At 41.6% G+C, this 23,536-nt stretch overlaps 1 protein-coding gene across 2 annotated transcripts in view; it reads right to left on the bottom strand.

The window, feature by feature from the left end:
* The window catches only part of LOC146975771 (chloride channel protein 2-like), a 169,569-nt gene that overhangs the window by 106,284 nt on the left and 39,749 nt on the right, over positions 1-23,536 (bottom strand). For both annotated transcript variants that reach the window (XM_085795010.1, XM_085795009.1), the window contains exon 2: positions 7,536-7,686. In XM_085795010.1, the coding sequence (XP_085651136.1) occupies positions 7,536-7,686 (151 nt within the window). The remainder of the gene's footprint in view (positions 1-7,535; positions 7,687-23,536) is intronic.

Genomic DNA, 23,536 nt, shown 5'->3' on the forward strand with positions numbered 1-23,536 from the left:
TCGATGCTGCACCCTGCTGGACAACTCATGCAACAACAGGCTTCACCCCCTCCCACAGGAACGGTCGGTACTGGGTGGTTGAACAGCCAACAGCGAGTGAAAACACCGTATGTTCTTTCCTGTGCCGCTTGTTTTTCACTTAATGGACTCCAAATGGAGGCATTGTGGGTAATAGGAGCCCCATTGCTGCTGCTCCTCGTTTTACAAGCAGACAAACTCCGCTAATTCTTATATAAACCAAAGTTAAAACCTCAGATCATTATCCAGACTTTCATTAACACAACTCAGTGGAGAGTAACCGAGTCATTTTACAGGAATCTGCACAACAATCAGGAGGGAAATACAGTCGTTTTGACCCCAGTACACTTATTGACAGCCATATACAGTAAACTACAGAAAGTTAATACAATGGTTTCCAGCTTTTGTCTACTTTTTACAGGCCTTTAGGTAAATTTCATTACGTCCAATTTAATAATATGAATATATATTTGTGCAGTAAAACAACTCTGATCACTTCAGTTTAAAGAAGTTAAATGTTTCCTATGGGGAAATATTGATGGGAAGGTGATAACATTCATTGGGTGGCAAAAATATGGCAAAATATAGCTTTTTTAGTTATAATATGTAACTTTTCCACATTAAAATATCTAATAATGACAAATCTCAAACCTAGATAAATGTGATTTTAATCATGATTTTAGTGTCATTTGGTCATTCTACTGTATACCGCCCATGGGTCAGTATTTTGAAAGGTCAAAACTGAATTTTATCAGTACGTTTTAAGATAAATTTTCAAGATATTCTTTCAACATTGTGATTGTTTGCGTCCACAATGAAGCATCAATGAATCTCTGATCTTCAATGTGATTTAGATTCTAATCAGCGGACACTGAACAAATCCGAACTGGGAAAATAACTCAACACTACATTAACTTCACTGTAAGTTTCATACTGTGTCTTAAAGCAGATATCAGTGGCACGGCCGTTTCGGCTAATGCTGTGTTCAAGGCAGGCTTTTGAAACCGTAAGTTACGGTTTCAAGTCACAACTACGACTTGGTAGCGTTCCAGGTAACCCGTAGCTCGTGTTTTTACCGTCCTGTTGTCTGTGAAAGTTCCCTATAACGGCCACTCGTAACTTCCGACCCGTGAACTCGTACCAGATCGAACTGGTATGACTTCACAGGAAGGAAAAACACAAAGTACGAGTTTCCTTGAACGCACCATGAGTTAGCAGCCCCCGCCCTTGTCAGGCATCAATTGGTCCTCGTGCTACGTCACCACATTCACGCGCATCCCTTGGCTGCACACACAGCCCTTCATGCCGTTCTCTCCCCTCATTGGATAACACTTGTATCCCACAAGGAAAATTTTCTCCTCGGCTTACAGCAGAGCAGAGTGACGGAGAGACTCGTGTTTAGGCTGAAATACTTCATGTAAGTGATTGCTGACGGAAAATAGGACTATTTAGGACTTATATTAACAAAAACATTCCACTGATATCTGCTTTAACTCCCTAATATCAGTCACCACCATCCTCATATAGTTAAATTGTCTTAAATGGCTATTTAAACTGCACCTACAGCTCCTTTCTCACCCTCTAGACACGAGGTCTCATAAGATCAGAGTCATCACCATCACTGACCCATTATGTCAAGTGGGCACTTAAAGATTTAAGTTAAAAAGCTATACAGCAATTTTCACCTGCTGATACTCCTACAGCGGGGAAACTGCAAGAACAGCAACATCAGTGAATTTATAAAGCACCTTCACAGCATTGTGAGTCATCCATAAATGTCTATTTTTCTAATAGTGATTCAGAACAAGTTGCTCTGATTGTCTGATCTTGGGGCGAATGTACAGTTCTTCAGAAAAAGACCCACTCAGCTTTTTTCGCAGCCTTGAAAAAGGGCAAAGGTGTCCTGGCTGATGATGCAAAGGCTGGGCTCTGCCTTATAAGTATATGATAGATGTGGGGGTATAGCTGGAGGGGAAGAACCAGTTAAGCCTTAAAAGTCACCAGTTGAAAGCTAAAAAAAAAAAAAGTGAAAGTAAATCAATTCTAAACTTCACAAGTCTTATCCGGGGCTTAGAAACCACCATCCCGGTTCAGGTTGTGAGCTTTGCTGCAGTATTTTGTATTAAGCTGTGGACATGTCAAAGACTTCAGGGCTTGACAAGTGCAAATAAAGTTACTATATAGTTCTTATAAGCATGTGGAAGAAGGTATTTTGAAGTGTTTTGATCATAGAGGCTGGGTCCCACCTCTATTTTTAATGTGCACTAAACATTTCCAAAAAGAGCATTTGAATAACCCTGGATAAAAGGACATTTGGAAAAGCGACTTGAGTAAAGTGACAGTTTCCACAGTTGACCGAAAGTTCATTAGCCTAGTGGCATAATACTTTCTTGTTGCTATGTAACACTTTTAATGGTGAAAGGTTTTTAAAAACACCTACATGGCTGATGTCTGATGTGGTACACTCACTTCCAGTGCAAAAGGCAATAGCACAATACAGAAAAGCAAACATAAGTATCAATGTGTCTGAAATCAATAAATGAACTCATTAAAGGATTGGTGATGATGTGGCATCTGAAGTGGAGCCATACTCTTGAAATACATTAGTGTAACTGTGCATTACATTTCCACAATATGACTTTTTCGAAGGTAGATCAATAACTGGAAAAAGCTGAATTTAAGAAAATTTGTTTTTTAAGAATTCAGACGCACCTAGCCTAGGCTAACTGTGTAACTAACAGACGAGATGATAGGCCTACTTTAAGAGTAGGCTACTGCAAACATTCTTCAAAAATCATAGAAACTGATATAAAAAATGTATTATAATCTTATTTAAATATGTAGATGTGGTTTCAAAAATAGTATTGTAAACAGTAGGAGGCTTTATCCAGGGGTTAGCCGTGTTTATCTCACTAGCTCTAGTTTTCTATAGTCCTATTTATGTGGCAAAAAGTAGCTAAGTAAATTTAGCTTTTAGCCGTTGTTATCTTACTGGCTAGATTTGAACTAGATTTCATTGTCTTGTTTTGACAGTTTGGTTTTCAACCCTCCTCAGCAACTGTAAATGTATTTAACATTAACTAAAACATATACATATTAAAATGAATATGATTAAGTCTAACTCTAGTCTTAGCCACATAAGTAGCCTATTACTGTAACTGTATTTTTTTTTTTAGCTTTGTAAAGCACTGGTTTTCTGTTGTAGCCTACAGTAAGGTGTAAACTACACAGATTTTTATTTAACAATGCTGAAGGTCGATGGCTATTAGACTTTACAGTTGTTTTGTTTTATCAGAAAAGTTTGTAAAATTGCACTTTATTAGTGTAATATTGATCGACTGCCTGAAGTCCCTCCAGCCTAAAGGGGAGAAACAGCTGCACTTGTCACACTGCTCCATGAGAACTGACACTTATTGAATCTGACACTTTATACATATTAACAGGCTGGACTGTGCACTGAGCTGCCAGCAGCATCGTGTGACTGACACACACACTGCCGGCCATAATTAAAGAGATGCTACCTGTTGTTCAAGCTGCTCGGCCGTCATTACACTTCACTGTACGCACACGCACACGCACACACACACACACACACACACTTGAGATGATGACAGCTCCTACAGGGACAGAGGATGCTGATGATGGGCTGTAGATACTGCTGCTGCTGGCTGCAACACTCAGCATCATTAAACAGCAGCAAACCAATAGGAGGATGTTACGTGTGTGTGTGTGTGTGTGTGTTTGCTTCTCCCCTCTGTGTGTGTGTGTGCAAATATAAATTACAAAAGATGGCGAGTGAGCAATAATAAAGAGAGATTGTGCCGATCTAAGCAGGGGTGACAGTGTGCATTAATGTGTGTGTGGATGCGAGAATCAGTGTATCTCCCACAGCAGCTGTAGTCATAACCCACAGAAGAATGTGTGTGTCTGTGTTTGTGTGTGTTTTTTTTATATTCACATATATTTTCTGCCAGTCCCTTCATGTTTTATGCCTTTATCTAACTGTGTGTGTGTTTATATTTGACTTTGTGTGTGTGTGTGTGTGTGTGTGTGTGTGTGTGTGTGTGTGTGTGTGAGAGACCACATCTTGTGTTTTAAACCTCCTCCTGGGTGACAAATCAATTCGATCAGTGGCATTTTGGTGTCCTGATCCTTATAGAGGAAAAAGGAGGAGGAGGAGGGGGAGGAAGAAGAGGAGGAGGAGGGGAGGGATAGATAGCTGACTCATCAGCTGCCAGAGAAACAAGAGCAAAAATCTCATCATTGAGATGAGAGCAGAGGACACACACACAAACACAGGTCTGCAGCATTTAAGACAAAAGAGTGTGAGTGTGAGTGATGAGTGCTGGGTGCATTGTTTACTTGTCAACAGCAGAGGGCACTCTGTTTACACAGAACAGGCAGCGGCGAGGGAGAGAAGATGCTCAGCAGCACTTCAGCAGCAGCGACTTCATCCAGTCTCTTTGATTGTCAAGAGGCAGAATGGTGGTGGTTTAAATTTTTGCTTCTGGGTGAAATTTTTAAGAGGGCGTTTTATTTTGAAAGGGTCATGCTCCTCCTCAGTAATCAATCTGTAATCACATGTCTATGTAAAAAGAAAAAAAAAAACTCAAATTACACCAGAAGTGATGGGGAGATCATCCACAGGCGTAGTTCTTTTTTAATGTTTTTTCATCAGAGCATCTGACTTTTGTTTTAACCACAGACTGAACGAGCTGTGACTTGGCCCTTTAATTTGATTAATCACAGGAGTCACAGGATCAGTCAGCAACTTCTTCTCACAGCGTGAATCCCTGGTCTTGATTTTTATCACAGCTACAAACACCCATGCACACGACTCAATTGCTGAGTTTTCAGGTGACTGTCTGACTGCAAAAAAAGGACAAATGTTTATTCTGTTCTTACAGCAATGTTTCCTGTAAACACTGTTCGATGTGTTAATCTGATTTGCAGGTTTTTAAAAGAAAAATGAGGGAGCTGTCTCAATAAAAGTGGGATATAAGCTGTTAGTAATGATTTTATTCTCTTAATAAGACACAATAGATGTGATTAGAGAAATAAAGAGACGGAGAAAGAACTTAAAATGACATTTCCTACATGTGTTTACAGCCGGTTTTATCCTGTTGTGTGTCCTGAACGCAGCGTTATCTAATCTCATTATAATCTGTCCCACACACATACATACACACACACACACACACACACGTTATTATTATTACTAGCAACAGTACAAAGACAGAGGTGGGGGAATGTGCTCATGAAACCACCCGTGCGTTTCAAGACTGGATACACCGACTTTGTGTTGTCCACACATTGCTGAGCCAGTCGTTCCTCAGTCGTTCCCCCTCTTTCCCCCCTCCTTTCTCCCTCTCTCTCTCTCTCTTTTCCGAGTGTCCGGCCTGATCAATGCTTCCCGAGCAGAGAGCAGTAAAGCATTAAGTCCATTTCAGAGCAGCCAAAGTGCCGTCGGTATCGCATTTCCAGCACTGAGGTAATGTAGAAATGATGTTTCCCCCGTTGGGTAGCGGTGCTGAAGACGGCTCAGGCTGCTTTATGAAGCGGATACTGTTACTATTTCTTTTAATGGGGGGGGCAGATATAATGTACTATCTAATCCCAACACTTACCACCACCGCGGCTGTGATGTCAAATTGCACGAATTTCCTCAACTGAGTCATCATGAAGACCATTAGAGAGGAGATGGTTTCCTGTTTTTGTAGACGGAGGGGAGGTTCGGAAACTGTTTTGGAAAAATAATTCATTTCTTTTTTCGGTCTAAGTTCTTTTAAAACCTTTTGACAAGAGTCAGAGTCAACTCAGACGCTGTCTCGTAGTGTCTCGGTCCATTAAGAAGTGCTTTCTAGAAACAGTCTCAAACAGCTGGAGTGGATGTCGGTGCAGTGAACTGAAAACACCGCCTCCAAATTCAGAAAAGCTTTGATGCCGTTCACCTGGTTTATTGTTTAACCTGCTAATCTGCAGGAATGGCTGATAGGAGGACGTGTAGGACATTGTGATTATTGACCTCTGGGTCGGCTCGACATGAAGCTCTGACACATACCATGTATAAATCTGATAAAAATCAAATGTCAACAATGTCTAGAGGTGTAATACTGAGTCTATAAAAGCTTTTATTGACAAGTTCTCCAGGTCATGGTCCTCCAGATCCAGATCCAGATCCAGATCCAGCAGGACTGGGCTGTAGATACATGAAATCTCTGACTGCAGAGGAGATCTACTTAATAAATCATTCGGGTTGTTATCAAGACCATTGATGGCTCCACCCATACACCTATGTTTTCATTTTAAAACTGCACTTTGAAACAAAAATGATCTGTTTTGGCTCTGTATCAGAAACAATGTGTCCATTACAACACACCTGAAACAAGCACAGACCAAACACGTACAGTTTACTGACCATGAGGAGTTGGCGTAACCGGAAAGTTGATTGTCTACTCCATTGATTGAAATACTACAAATGATGAGCAGCAAAGAGCTGAGGGATTAAAATGCTGAATTTACCTGGACGGCAGCTGCAGCAAAGACAACAAGAGGCTGATAAGACCTGATCATGGAGTGTCAGCCAGCGTCTACGTCATTGTTTTCAATGGTCCCCAATTTTGCCGTCCAGGCTACAACGAGCCACCAAGTTTTCAAACCGAAATGGGATCAGCTCCATCTTCAACTGAAGTGGACTGGAGGTCAAGACGTAGCAAAAAAGATGCATTTTAAAATGAAAAGTGTGGACGTAGTAGACGTCATTTGATCTGTTGGTAGCTCCTTGACATTCTGTTCCGTCGGAGGCGATTTGATTTGTTTTAATTAATGGTTTATTTACTGATTATGGTTTTATAGCCGATCAGTGACCTTCATTTAGAGCAACGTAATGTTTTTTTTCTTCATTTTTTGATGATATCAAAGTCAAATGTGAAAATATCGACTTAATTCAGCCAAACCAGCTCCAAGCCTGAATAATGAAGAATGAAGATTTCTCCAAATCAGAGGAATGAGCAGATCAATAAAGACAAAACGAATTAAAACTGTGTTGTTTATACAAGTGTTTGATATGTCCACTCTGTCTCTATTAGACATTGTTTGTCTACATATGTTTCTCATATGCTTTTTATTTTATTCTATGCCTGCAGCACTATACACCCTAGACATATTTCTCTGTCAGGACAGTGAAGTTTATTTGATTTGATTGATTGATTTGATATAATTAGCTGTATAACAACACATATTGCAGATGCTGGATCATCATCAATCCATCCATCATCTACACTACTCATCCTTCGCCAAGGGTCAGAACAAGAGGTGGGAAAACGTCAAACTGTTCACGTTCACATTCACACTCCACAGCCGATGGTATTGAACCCAGACCCTGTTAACCACTACACCACCGTACGACCTTGATAACCGCGCTTTAACAATCAGTAATATAGACATAGTTTCCATCAAGATTGTCCATTTGTCAGCAGAAGCAGTTTCGAACGTCGACCTCGTGGTGTGAAACTTACTGCGACACTTTGCGCAGCGTCCCTTGTCGTACTCCAGCAGGTCCAGGGTCCGACTCCGGTCGGTGACCGACCGCCGCTGCCCGCTCTCCCTCAGCCGAGCCGCCTCCTCTTTGGCGTACACCCCGAGTTCCTGCGTGTAGCGCCCATACATCTGCAAACAGACACATCAGCAAACATCAGCCTCGGAATTTAATGCACACATAGGTTACTGCAGATTAAAGCAGAGAGCTGCAGAAAAAAGGTGCAATCAATTTATTTGACTTTATTGGCGTTTGTGCATCGTCTCCATGTGTTTGTAAAAGAAACAAAGGGTGTGATGTAACAACACGACACAGAGCTGCTGACTGGCTGCTTTACTTTTGTTCAAACTGATAATAACCTGGAAAACCTCTGTATCATCAGGGCCCACACCCTAACCCACAGGTCAGAGGTCAGCCTGCAGGCCAGAGTGGAGGAATACCCTGTCTTTTTCCTTCAAGGAAACACACACACACATATAAAAAACACACACACACACACACATCACATAAAAGCACACATCACATCAGTCTCTCAGTCTCACAGTCTCGGCAATAAACCAAATAACATCTCAGTGGCTCCACACTGGCCGAACCTCAACCTTAACTATGACCCCAGTTTAACAACCCACACACACAAACAAGCTCACCCCAAAACACACACACACACATAAAAAAAAAGACGTCAAGTCAGCAGTACAAGAAGAGACAGGAAGAGGCAAGTTCTCTACACCGCCCAGACACCAGGCTCCCCCACCCATAATGCTCCAGGGCGGTGGACAGGAACAGGGCCACTAATGACTTCCTCTCGTTCACCCGTCACAACAAAACTCGCCTCAGCAGGTCGATCAAGGTCATCGGGGCCGACTTCAGCAGTTGCTGATGAGCAAATGTTGGATATAAAAAGGATCAAACATCAGTATTATCTCACACACACACGCAGCCTCAGGAGATTTTTAACCCCTGGACCTCAATGAGAGACAGCGTAAGGGCAAAGGTCACAGGAAGCCACATTGGTGTTTTTTGATGGATAACTTCTGAATCAGATTTATTTTACTCAGATTGCAGGAAATAAAAAAGAAAAGAAAACAACAGATATATCAACTTTGATTATTGACAGAACAGTTTTATGCAAAACCGATCCAGCTGTGACAATGTTTCACACACAATGTGTTTGATTCTCCTGAAGCTTTTACATCTATTACTCCTCAAGTCTAAAGTGTTATATAGCTGCAGCCTCAGTCCTTATTATATATGCATGGTGTTAAACTATTGAACTTCAGAAAGAGCTAATGTTGTTCTTGTGGGGGATGTTGGAGCCGTTGGTCTTAATAGTTAGATGGATCTAGACTTTATTTGTCCCCTGAAGGGAAATTTACATCTAGCGGCTCATTAGTAACAATGATAAAAAAAATAAAGTGCACTGTGCACAAGTGAACTGTGGTGCTGCAGCATCAGATTTCAAACAGATAAGACAAATATATACTGTAGGAAAAGAAAAATGAATATGAAGATGTATAAGCAGAATATGTAAAGGAGGATGAACAAGAATAAAAAAGGAATATGTAGAAGTAGAGGTAAGGATGGAAGAAGAAGCAGAAGTAGAAGTGGAGGAAGAAGACTCACTTTAACCACAACTGTTGCTTATGCTGTTCATATCAGATCTGTTACTGGTGCTGTATTTTTTGTTGTTGTTGTCATCAATTTTATAAAGGCCTGATAAGTGTTGACAGAGTTAATGAATGTGGTTAATATTCGCTAACAAAATGTGATAAAATCTCTATTTAATATTATCTTCTAACATCAAACTATGCCTTCAGCCTTCAACAAAAGATGTATTTTGCTGCTGTTGTATCCTCACTTTAGGAAAAAGTGTTGTTGTTTGTTTGTTTTTTATATCCCCAAGGAGCCTAATTAACCAAAGAGATCTCCATCTCCTCTTCTCCAAAACAAACCGACCCAATAATTAAAACACTTTCACTCCGATGCTCTTGGCTGGACACGGGACATCTTGCCCCAGAGAGAAGGAGCTTGATTCTCAGATAAGTTCAGGTCCAGACACCTGACGACTGAAAATCTTTCTTCGGGTCGGAGTTATAAGGTCATAAAGAGAAACAGAGATATCAGTGGAAATGGTAAGAAAGTAGTCAGCTATTCATGCATGAGTGTCTCAATAGCTCTTCTTTAATACAGTGCTAATAGGGCTGTAGCCTCATCAGATAATTAGTAAGGTAGTAATATAATATAATATGGCCCTGCAGCTATAAAACAGATGGTAAATTAGGACTCTTACCAAACCACTAATGTAAGTCTATACAGTCTTCCACAGGTTGAAGTTGACTTAATGTAACTACTGTAAAACTCACATTATGATCTCAGAATAATAATTAAGTCTAATAACTTGACAGATTGACCCCATGTCTCAGGATATTTAAACACTTCTACATATGTTGTGTGTTTCTGCCTCTGGATCAAAACTGTCAATTACAGAATATCTCACGATGTGAACAATCATCAGTTTTGATCTATAAATAGTGGCACGACCTTGACACAAAGCTCAGACTCTGTCTATGTGACAACAGTGCAGCTTCCTCCTCTTTTTTAAAAACTTTTTAAAGCCCTGACAGGGTGGTGTTTACACAGCAGCAGCATCTCCGCCTGCGTCTGTTTCAATCATCAAATGTTCAGATTCACTAAAATTTCCGCACACGACAGGATGAAACAGACGCTGGTGTCTGGTGTTTCTCGGAACGAGGCCCCCATGGCCTGATGGGAGAAAGTGTTTAGACAACACACACACACACACACACACATGCACTTGCTTAATTGAGAACGATGACGGAGATATTCACTTGGCACCTTATAAAACACAGTCAGCAAAACACACAAAGTGGAGGCCTGCTGGCTATTTTTAGCCACACACACGCACACAGACACACACACACACACACACACACACACACAGACACATACACTCTTGCATAACTTTGTGTGTGTGCCTGTAAAACCGACTTGTTCACTGCTGTTTTATTGGGGTCAACGATCACAGCAGGTCGACTGACAGCAGGGCGGGACCTAACGTTAGAGAGCTTCCAGTCAAAACACAGGATGAAGTGCATTCACCTGAATGAACGGCAGGAAGTCGTTCACAGAGACGGCGGCTTCACGTCAAGACAAAAACCGTCTGAATGAGTGTTTATCACAAACCACGCTGAGAAAAGGTCGACTGCTGCTGCCCCTCCCCCACCCCCTGACCGCCACAACCTCGTCTTGTGCAAGTTCTGTCCATATCAAACGCGCCTGGTATTTTTTTGTAAAGCTGCAGAGTCAATAAAATTCCTGTAAAATCTCTGCAGACGTGACTCATCTACTTCAAACACTGTTTCTCAATTTACTTTCCCCCCAAGTCGTCACAAATTCACCTGGAAACGATAAACTTAAAGAGATAGTTTGGGTTGTGTGGGGTGTTTATCTACAGTCATTGTGTCACCTGTTGTAGATTTACTGTAGGTCATTGTGTTCTTAGTTTAGACAAGCAGCAGGAGCTGAGAAATGAGCTGATGTGGACGGGACCATCCACAAATTCATGTGTCAAAAATATCATTTTAAATATTTGTTTTATTTTGAATTTTTTCGCCACATCACCTTGCCATCAAACATCTCCATCCGTCCTTTGGCGCTACAGTTTGTGAACCGTTGAACTACCGTTTTCTTATGGCGTGCACTTTAACTAACTGCTCTACAGATTAATTGTAGGTTCAGAAAGAATTTATGATAAGAACTAATGTTACTAAGGATAGATTTGGATAGATTTAGATAGACAAAGACTGTTTAAGTGGTAAAATCTTCAAATTAATTTGGCTACAATATTTTTGCGAATGGCCCCTGCTCAGTTCCTGTACCGGTGCTCCTGCTGCTCCTCCAAATAACCTGACAGCATGCTTCAAATAAAGTCCTTATTGTTGGATGATCTAACATCATCTCATATCCCTTTACATGTGAGAGATACAGGGACACTAATCAAACATTTTCATAACTTTCTGATCACTTACAGCAATTAACAAGGTAAGCAGAGATTAATTAAGTAGGATTTTCTGTCACTTTTCATTTGTGCATCTATGTGAAACTTTATGAACGCTCAGCCGACAGACTGTCCGAAATAATGCCCCGACTTTTGTCATTCATATGATAATATCTTCCAGCCCCACTCCGCCTTGTAGTGTGGCCTCCAACGAGGTCTAAACAGTTGGTGCAGCCACGTTCATTTTGAAGCTTTCAGACACATTTACATTTAATGAGTGTTGAGGCTCTGACTAGATGGACCATACATCAAATCAATAACAGTTTCGGAAGTGAGAATTGGAAGCAGTGTGTGTCCGGTAAGTGACCATCTGCCTCTCACTGAGCTGGCCGTTAGAAATCTGCTGGAGACCGAGTTAAGCTAAGTTTGAAATCCATCACCGCCACCTAACTATAATATAACCGGAACATTTCAGACTGTATTTTCCTCTGTGTGCTTCCAATTATATCAACATTAGTTTATTCATGAACTATATTTCATTATTGACCTCTTCTCTGTTTGGGTAAACCGACGACTACACAACTTTATATGGCAGGGCTATTCAATTACAAAAATTAGTGCCAAATTATTACGGCAAGACCAGACCAGAGGAAATGTTGCAAATAACATTTAGATTTTTAAGCTGGATGTTCAGTGTTTTGCACTTGTTGATAACCTGTACTTCAGTTTTCATTATCTGATTTGGTCTGGGGGGAAATACATGCACAACAGAGGACGTTCAAGGTTGTTTGATGGTTTTGCAGCAGTTTCCAGACTCACATCAGCTCAATATTACACATACACATAGACAGATGCATTCATAACCAGGGATATAGACAAAAGGTTCAGCATTGGCATGATAAACAGGATCAAGAATTTTAAAAAGTGCTGTCATGAGATGCTGTTCTTAAAAAAACAAGGAACTGGTTGTGATTCAAAACAATTTCTGAATAATTATAATAATAAAACCGTCACTGGTAGAAAATAATTAATTGACTGACAAGTATCAAAATACCTCACGGGATCCATGTAAAAGCTCAATCTGGGAGTAAATAGAAGGAATGAACACAAACAGTGGGGAGGAAAAAAAAGAGGAAAAATCAACAAGGGAAACATTTGAGGAGTGATTTGGGGTTTCTGACATCAAATTCCAACCGCCGTTCTACCCAAGATGCCATTCTGCATGGCATTCTCGGCCACATTCATGATCGCCAACCCTAAGTTTTAATTAAGTAAGGAGACTTCAAACGCTATGGAAACTCAAAAGACCCGAAAACAAGAGGGCAGAAATAGACCTTCTCAGATGCACCCCCTTGAAACTCGCATCTGACCAGAGGAAGAAAACAAACAGACCCATCCAGAACAAAGGCATTACTGGTTGAAAGCCTATCATTATGTTGAGCATAGTCAGAAACGGGCACTCGGCTCAGCCTGCCCGCCTGGGTTAATTGATCCCAGATGAACGGGTTGTCCTGGACTCATTGTACCGACCGCTGGGGCAAAGGGGGAGTTGGGGTGGGGGGAGTGGGGGTGGTGGCATGGGTGATAAATAACTCCAGCATCACTATGACAGGTATTTGAATTGTCTTTAAGGAGAGACTATGGAAGAAGAAGATCCCACACAATTAACATTTAACACGAGAAACGCAGCTCAAAGATTAACTGAGAAAACTTGTTATTAACAAGCGACAATTACAACACCTCTGAAGGGTCAAACGACCTCCTCAAAACAGACGAGATAACAGGTGAGATAGAGGGGGGAGATAAGTCCGACTGACTGCCCTTGACCTGTTTCTGTTAATGCAACAGAGACTTCCAGAAATTCTACGAAAAAACAGGTCAGAGGAGGGAAAAGACGGAGATAACACCTGAACATCCGAGATGGGTCAGGAGTCAGGACTGAATCTTTTGGACCACCTTTTGGAATAGGACTTAAAGCAGATAACTGAGGTTTATATTTTGTCACCTGTCAAAGTGTTTCAGGTTTAACACTGTCAGGAAGTTAAAAGTTTACGACCTCCAATTTTACGACCATGCATTTGCAAAAACCATATGAGTGATGGAGGTTTCTCCAAACAGAGCAGGAACAAATGCCCTTCAAGCATCAGAACTCACACTGACACTGAAATACATTCATTTCAGACACAACATCAGTGGAAAATGACTTCTCCAGCAAAATATATTTAAAAAAAAGTAATAATTCCTAGCTGCCAAAGACTGAGCAGTAGAGATGCACAATATCAGCCCGATATTGGCTGATAATTATCGGCCAAAATACACAGATAAGTCCGAAAATGACATGACAAGAGCCAATTATACACTCAGCCAACTTTGCCTTGATTTCACTCATATTCAGCCCATTTGCCCCCTGAGTTGATTTGAAACAATTATAAATGTTGACTTTTGAAGAGTCATAACTGTTTTTGTTGTGATTACAGTAGTGATGTCGGTCATATTATTGTGTTAAATCAGAGGCAGAGCTAATAGCCCAATGTTAAATTCATCTTTACTCACTTCATCTTAGCCTTTCTTGAGCTCAGGTGTGGATATAAACCGTTAAAAATGTTATTGGTTATCGGTATGGGTGGGAAAAAGAAGAGTTATCGTGCATCTCAACTGAGCAGGTTTAATGTGACTGAAAAACAACCCAATAGGGGAAATTAGTGTTAATTTTAGGATAAAGATATTCCTCTGTTTGATGGGAACTATTAGCCTCTGTTGCTAAAGTGGATTATAAATGAACCAATACAATAAGTCGTCCTAAATGCCAAATGCTGCCACAGATAATTTTTCATTTTAAGTTTAAAATACGGGACATTTAAGAACAAAACATTTAAATTGATGCTCCACAAATAGCCTACTCATTATATGATTCCTCTGATCTTATTCAGCTGCTTCTTTCATTTCTCACTTTAATTTCCTTTCTGTTTCCTAACATGTACATCCCTGTCCAATGATTCAAATTGCATACACACACTGGACAGTTGCTTAATGTGCATTTAAATTACCATGCAGGTCACATCCAATGCTGTGGTGCTCTCCAGCACCCAGGTAACCTAGCAACAACACTGCATCTCAACAGATGTCAGTCATAAGTCAGTCAGGAACAAAAACTAAAAGAGATTTCAGTTTGACTTTTAACTTCAGGGAAAACTTTGGTGTTTTTCTAGGGAAATATAACTGTATTGATAAAACACACACACGCACAGACACACACAGACACACACAGACACACACACACACACACACACACACACACACAATACTGTTATGTAAAACTAAAAGAATCCAGGAGAACAAAGATTGGCAAAGTCAAGTTTTTACAAAGGTAATGTGGGGCCACTGAGACAAAAGCTTGTGTGTATTTGAGCGCTAAAGTCTATGTGTCTATGTGTGTGTGTGTGTGTGTGTGTGTGTGTGTGTGTGTGTGTGTGCATGTGCGTGTGTGTGTGCTATCTTTTGTAGCATTGCGTGTGGTTCGAAGCCAACTACTGTACAAGCAAGTCAGGACAAGTATAGTGGGGACCCTAAATGAGGGAACAAAAACCTGAAATATACATGAATGGGACTTGAGAGCTGAACACACGCACACATACAGACACACACACACACATACACACACACACACACACACACACATGCACACACACAGCTGGCTGCAGTCCAAGCGGTCAACCCCAAATGACCAGGAGCCTCGCTGATCTCGCCCAGCATGCCACCACTCACTTCACCTAATGAGCTCCCCGACAGGGTGTGTGCTTGTGTGTCCAGTTGTGTGTGTGTGTGTGTGTGTGTGTGTGTGTGTGTGTGTGTGCATATAATGGAAAAAGACCATTGATTGCGATCACTCAGATTCACAGTGGTGCAGTAAAAGGAGACAAAACGCAGATAAGCTGGCGTTCCCTCTTCCCTCCGTCAACCTTCCTTTTCAAAACATTCAACTGTACAATAACAGGTAGAGAGCAGTGTGTGTGTGTGTGTGTGTGTGTGTGTGCGTGTGTGTGTGTAGCGGAGGGGAGGGAGTCCTACTGTTTCTTTTTTATGTGTGTGTGAGTTTAAGTGTGTCAGCACACTCATGTGGGAAGGAAGGAAGAAGAGAGTTTGAAAGAATCATTGTGCAATTAATCTAAAGGAGGGACTGTGTGAGTCTGTGTGGGACAGGGGGAGGAATTCGATGGTGTGAAGACTTTTCCACCGCAAGGAGGAGAAACACTGCATCCTTGTTGATTATTTAGTTTCACAGTCTTTTATTGAACACAGCAACTTTGTCTGGTTTTTGAATGGATGAACTAGGACGTCACCTTCACCTGCACCCACACTGAACTTTCTGGCTTCCTAAAACATAAAAATGTTAAAGCTCCTTCAGTATAAAGGTAGATGTTTGTATTAAGCTCCATACGTTTACTTTTTATATCATTTATATCATATCATTGTTATGTAAGCTGCTGGACGATCTGAATTTCCCTCCTAGGGATTAATATAATAAGTATGTTCTATTCTAGCTATTCTACAGTATAAAGGTAGATGTCCATGTGTAGTGTGACTATAAAGCAGCTCTAGGTTCTATATTAATACTGTGAAAGTATCAAAGCCTCAGTCCACAGAGAAATGCACACAGCCTGTATTCAGAAACTGAGCCTTAAAACCAGCCGTCAGGACTTCCTGTCACTTTGTGATGTCACAACAAAGCAGTCGCCCAAACAACCTGGACCCACCATCCAACACTTGACACTGCACTACATTGTTGGACTCACAATAGACGAAAAACAGTGCAACATGGGCTGCTCGGTGGTCGAATGGTCCAGAGCATGTCCCATGTTGGTAATGTCTAATGCAGTGATCGCCGGATCAATTCCCGACTATCCCAATCTGTACTGCATGTCATTCCCCCAGTCTGTCTCCACTATCCTATTCATTAAAGGCAAACATGCCCAAACAAATAACTTTAAAAACAAAACAATGCAACATAGTCAGATTTTTCCTTGTTTTATTTCATGTGCTCATATTCCTTGCTAAAATCTGGTGCCCACATTACCCATAATGCCACTCTGCAGCTGACAGCTCACACAGCTATTCCCTCTATTAACACCTTTGAACAAACTGATCCGTATAATCAGTTAACTTCGGCCTTTCAGTGTCACCCTAACAAACGAGAAGAAGTGGAAGAAGAGGAAGTAAAAAAAAAAAAAAAGTATTAGAAGAGGATAAAGAACAAGGAGAAGAGGAAGATGTCAAGTAAAAGAAGCAGAAGTGAAACACTCAGATTTATTTTACAGTTTGTATTCAGGGACTTTGTTCGTAAAATTGATTCGGAGCGACATATGGAAAAATGTACAGTAAACAGAGATTTCCCAGAATGCCTATAGAGGACCCCCCTGGGTTAGAGGGTGGGAGGGGGGGGGCAGTGCTAGTCGGGAGGTTTGTGTGCTTGTGCCAGGCTGCCATGCCAACCCCTGAGGGCCTCTCTCACACTGACCCAGACCTGGACAAACAGATGGAAGAAAGGGGAAGGAAGGATGGATGGACGGATGTCAGGGAAAAAAAACAACAAAAAAACAAAATAAAATAAGGAGGCAGGAAAAAGCTGCAGGAGGCGTCTGAAGAAAACAGTGACGGACGGACTGAAAAGAGAGGTGCATAAAAACAGAAAAGAAAAGAGAATGGGTTAATGTGTGTTTGTGTGCGTGTGTGTGTGTGGGGGGAAGTTTGGCTCCATATACAGGATCCATCCTACAGTGTGAGCTGAATTTAGATTTTAACTGTGCATTCAGGAGGGAGGGAAGAAAGAGTGCAGCTGTGAACAGTGGAGGAACGACGAGTGATTAATGACGGAGGCTCCACACCTGTCTAACGTCGGCGCTATACAGGCAGTGAATTACAGCGCACGTGAACGCACCACCACCACCGCAAAAAAAAAAGAAAAAAAAGAGCTGAAGACGCTCCAGCCGCTGCGATGTGATACAATACACACATTAATTACACTCCACAGCTTCACTTACATTAATATAATTATTCAGTCTCCCAGAGGACGGACTATAAACACACACTTAAACCTCAGCTGCAGACAGATGAGCAGTGGCAGCATGAATCTATCTCTCTCTTTGTCTAGCTCTCTCTCTCTCTCTCTCTCTCTCTTTCTCTCTCTGTTCATTTGCTGCCTCGTTCGCCCGGCTCCAGGAATCAGGTCCAACAGCAGGCTGGCAGCTGCACATTGATATTGGAGCCACGTCTTGAACACGGCCACAAGGAGAAAAAGAAGAAAAAAAAAAAAACACAAGCCACAGATCCGGCACAAGCTCTGATATTCACCTGTGGACTGTGTGTGTGTGTGTGTGTGTGTGTGTGTGTGTGTGTGAGAGAGAGAGCAGCAGGTGCATTTTCCTGTTGCCTCATTAAGAAAACCCATATTTACTTGGGCACATTCAGCTCTGCTGGCAAACTGCTCCTTCTCCTGCTCTTTCCAAATCCTTCACTTCACTTCCATCACTCTGTGTGTCCTTCTTCCGTCCAAGGTTTTAAAAGACACATGCTGTTCTTTCAAGGCCAAACGTTGATACTCATTCATCTCCTCAACTGAAAACTCTTGTAGACACAGTAAAACTTTCAAGTGTCACTTGATAAAAATGGATTTCGTTATAACCTAAAAGGAGGACACTCAAAGTGACAAACCAAATCATCTCAGCTCTATGTTTCAGCATCCTTCAGCTCATTGATTTTGGTTTTCTTATCTGAAACTTTACTGTTTTTGGTTTTGGTTTATTTCTGCTGCTGAGACACCAGATACAAGAAAGCTTGGCCAAATGATAATAAGACCTCTACAGTCCTAAACAAAAAAACATTAGGGTCCCATATGTATAAAGGTTGATGTTTGTATTAAAAAAATTACGTTAATCATATTTTCATCGTCATCACGATGTCAACAGGCAGAATAAACTCATCACAAAAGGTCGCCTGAAATGCAATGAGTACGTTTTAGGGACACACTGACATAAGCAGACAACATAAGCAGTCACCAAGCCCCTTGGTTTCTCTGAGTGTTTTATTCTGAAATCTGCTCTATTTTTATTGGATCACTCAGAAAACAGTCAGCCAATCATAAGAGACTGACCTGTTGTTACTAGAGCTCCACAGTGAAGCTGAGAGAGGAGATGGAAAAATATACACAGGAAAACACAGAGGAAATGTGTAAAATATGGAGCTTTAACACAAATCAAAACATGATGCAGCACCAATTAGACCAGCAGCTGTCGTAAAGAGGCCAATTTTATATCAAACCTCTGATTTAAAAACAACAACAACCAGGATTCAGAGACATTCCTACACACACACACACACAGAGATACAGACACAGGGAGTGTGGATGAGGACACTGCAGTGAGCGTGGTGTCACTACAGGAGCGGTGTGCTGGACAGATTCCCATTAGTGGAGCTGTTCAGGTGACATGGCTGACAGCAGCACTCCGAGACTCAAACCACCAACAGCTCAACGCCACTGCCGCCGCCGCACACAGTCAAACAGACACACACATCATGGCTTTGCAGAGTAAAAAATAAATGGGAAAAGAAAATCATCCCAACCCCTCTTCGCGCTCCACGACTGAATGTTTATGCCTAAGTGTGAGTTTGACTTTGTGCAACTGGAGGCTAAGGAGCTGAGATGCACAGGTATCATCTATTAAAAAGCTGCGTGACGTGTCAGTCACTTCCTGCAAATCACACAGTCATAAAAGTTTCCCTCTAGGCCCCAGACTCGCATTTACCCACGGGCACACACACACGCACACACACATCGGCGCTCCAGTGATTATGACACTAACTCCTCTAAATGCTCTCAGACCTGACAGTTTCCTGAGACACCAGAAATAACTGCACATTTGCATGAGGCGGTGGTGAACACCAGCCACAGCACCAAGGAGTCTGCAAACAGTCCACGGAGGTGACGCTTATCTGCAGGTTTAAAGAGACTGATTTGCTTATTTTAACATGTGTTTGCAACTTTTAGAAAAAAATCCACTCTCAGTTAAAGTGTCCGCTTTATTTTGAAATTTTTCACCACTTTATCCAACTTTTTTTTATTTTTTAAATGCAGCACAACACTCGGCCTCGGTGTCAGCACTCCAATATCATAAATATATGAAGCAGATTAATCATTTAACTTCAGACTGAGCCTTTTCCGCATTTGTTTCAGGGAATTCTAGGAAAACTGTGTGATTCCATCAACTCGTCTCACCTGCCACAATGAGTCTATCGTGTTTTTCCGTCAATATATCAATTAAACAATCAGCCTTTATTTGAAGATATCTCTTCATACAAAGTGTTTTAAAGCAATAAAAAAATACTGTATCAACTTCAAACTCAGCAAAGAACAATTAATGACCAAGTAATGAATAAAAATGAATGAATGAATGAATAAAAACTAGATAAATAAGAACAATAACAACAGTCTTATATTTCAGCAGATAGCATTGATGAACATCTCTCTGCACGAAATGTCAAATCAGAAAAATCCCTGAAATGTCAAAACTCGTTAAAATGCCGATCATGAGCTCCCGGAGCCTAAAGTTAAATATTTAAAATGTTTATTTCATTGAACCAAATAAAAAACGAATTTATATATTTGTGAGGCTGGAAAAAAGTGAATGTTTACATGTTTGGTTCAATCTGATCAATTAGTTATTATGATCATTGATATTCCGTCAATCTTCTGTAGGTTTTTCTCCACCGTCACTCTATTAGCACTCATCTTTTCATGAGCCCACTGTCATTTCCTGCAGATGCTGAATTCAACTCAAGTGTCAGACTCACAAGTCGAAGCCAAAAGTGACAAAGAAGAATAATAATGTTTTTTTTCTGACTTCTATGAAAACGTCACGTAAAGAAAATAAATCAGAGTCTGTTTCCACCGTCTGATTCATCTGTCACATCTCAGCTCCTCTATCGTTTTAAAAAATCATCCCACAGTTTTCCAACATGTTGAGATGAAAAAGCCTTAATATTCAAGTCTGCTGCTGGCCGAGTGAAAACCACAGATTCATTCATATCATAAATATTTTTTAGCTGTGGAGGAAGTTCAGACGCTCATCAATACGAGGGCAGAGTTAATTTTTACCCCCCTGTAGGACCCTGAACACATTTGTCTCATGGAAGTTGCATAAGCTCGTAGCTGAGATGTGTAAACATCACCATCTTATTGGACCATGGGCAGATAAACAGTAATATTTCTCTATGATGATGAGTTATTTTCCACCACATAAGTTTAAATTCAAAACAGAAGTGATAATTATCTAAACTTTTATTTCTACTCTATACTGTATGTAAATGTCACCTCCACACTGGAGCAGACAAGAGCGCCCTATAAAGAAGATGTAATGTTTCCAAACCATTGATAATCACTGCTTTTTATGGAGATCAGTGATTACATCTTAAAATAGTGAGTGGAGATAAAACCTTTATTCCTACTGCACATAGATTATAAAATAAAAACATTATGGAGCTTTCTTTATCCTAAAAACAACACAACTTGTGCTCCAGCCTGATCCAAGATGGTGGTGACATCCTCCAGCAGTTAACCCCTTAACACCCACAGGCCCATCGATGAGCCCAGCATTAATGTGGGGGATTATTAGGCCCGAGCGGCGAGTAGCACTCGCCCGGCGAAGGCCTATTGAAATCGCGCTGTTTTTTATTCTTATTATTCCGTCACCTAAATGCCCCAATTTGGCCCCTTTCCCGACTTCGAAAATGCGTGAACTTTTGCCCGGACGTCCGGCCTGATCCGAAATTCGATATATGTGGTGGTCGCACATGTCCGACGCGACATGGCGAAATAGCGCCCCCTACAAATTTTGAAAAGTCCCATAGACAATTTTGCTTACTTTGGCGTAGACCTACAAAATTCGGTACACATATGTACCATACCCAGATATACAAAAAAAGCCTCTTAATGTCATGGTGAAATGTCAACAGGAAGTCGGCCATTTTGAATTGGTCGTTTTTGGCGCCAAATTAACTCGTCCGAAACGGTTCGCCTGACACGCTCCAAATTTGATAGACAACATCTTCAGACCTAGCTGAGTACAGCTTGTGCTCCGTAGGTCAATACGTCAAAGGGCGTGGCTTCCAATGGGCGCCAAACATAGGCTCGATCGCCACCAACATTCGGTTGGCTGTCACGCCCACATGCTTTATCCTATCAACTTCAAACTTGAAGGAAATTATGGGGGTGAGTCACTGATTCGCCCGATATATCAATATCTCACTTTACTCAAAGCGCCCCCCGGTGGTAACAGGAAGTGACCATTTTTTACATTAAAATCTTTAACTCCTCCCACTTATTTCGCCCGATCTACTTCAAATTGCCTACAGGTTATCGAGATGCCATGCTGATCCAACCTTGTGCTCCATAGGTCTCTACGTCAAAGGGCGTGGCTTCTGCGGCCTTGCCAATTTTTGGCGACTTCATGTTTCCTCGCCATTTCACCTTCTAACAGCTCTATCGCCCACATACTTCATCCTATCAGCTTCAAACTTGCTGAAGATGATGATGGCTCCACCCTGAACGTTCCGCTGAATGGCACGCCCACTTTACTCAATGCGCCCCCCGGTGGTAACAGGAAGTGACCTGGTTTACACTTAACTTGTCCGATCGACTTCAAATTTTACATATTTGATGAGCCACTGCCCCTAAACACACCTACCCACATCTGGGTTCATACAAATGTGCCCCCTGGTGGTAACAGGAAGTGACCTGTTTTACATTTACATTGTCCGATTAACTTCAAACCTGACATGTGTGATCCTGGTCAGCCCCTGATCACACCTACCCACATCTGGATTCATACAAATGCGCCCCCTGGTGGTAACAGGAAGTGACCTGTTTTACATTTACATTGTCCGATTCACATCAAACGTCAGGGGCTTGATCCCGGTCAGCTCCTGAACGCCGCTACCCGCTTCTGGCTTCGTAGCGCCACCTAGTGGACGAACCGCACGTTGCGTTTTTCCGCTCCCGCAGCGCTTTTTCGCCATTCTCGCTTCGCACCACGGCCCCCGCACGCCTCAGGCCCCCGCGGTCGCATGGGTCGAGCGAGGGCCGATCATCGCCGCTTGCGGCTTTAATTTTCAGATTATTCTGTTAAGTGATATTATGTATAGGTTATTGAAGTTTCTAATGGTATATTTGTGATTATTTTCTGTATGTTGTCATTATTTTGAGTCTGATGTAGAGGATTTATATCCTGTATCAAATGTATTTTCATTGAATTTCATTAAATTTCATCAATTAAGGGCTTAATGCAGAATCTGCATACAGTAAATGTGACTATGATTAATCTGATCACTTAAAACCACTACAAAACTTTATATAACTTTATACAACTGTACATGTAGGCTAAATTACCACCATGGAGGACGGCTGCACCTGGTCAAACAGTGACCACCCAGGAGAGACGCTGCAGGAGGTAAAGTGATTACGTCATTGGCCGACGTCCGACCTGAATTTCTATTGGTCGGTGGAGTTTAACAGGAATCTGACAGTGTGCGCTGCTCCTGAGCAGGTGCGGAGACAAAGTCGAGCTCGAGCAGCGAGTAAGAGGAAGAATTAGAAGACATGTGAACGTGAAATCAAGAACGAATGTCTCAAAAAGACGGAGAGGGAAAAAAAACAACAACAACATTTATGCAACTGATAATAAACAGCTGGAACAGGGAGGGGGGGGGTTGCATGTGTGTGAAGCTTATTTCTCATTTTCATATAATAGCAGAGAATCTCAGATGAAGAGACAATGGAGTCCCAGTGAGAGATGGGTGAGAGTGGGGGAGGAGGAGGAGGAGGGAGGGGGGAGACAACGACATTCACGCACAATGCTTTCCAGTGTTCGGTTTATGTTTCGGTTTCTGCATCTCGCACGTGCTCAGCTGGGACG

The sequence above is a fragment of the Trachurus japonicus genome, chromosome 13, assembly GCF_045865225.1.
Source record: "Trachurus japonicus isolate A0001 chromosome 13, Traja_1.0".
NCBI classification, from domain to species: domain Eukaryota; kingdom Metazoa; phylum Chordata; class Actinopteri; order Carangiformes; family Carangidae; genus Trachurus; species Trachurus japonicus.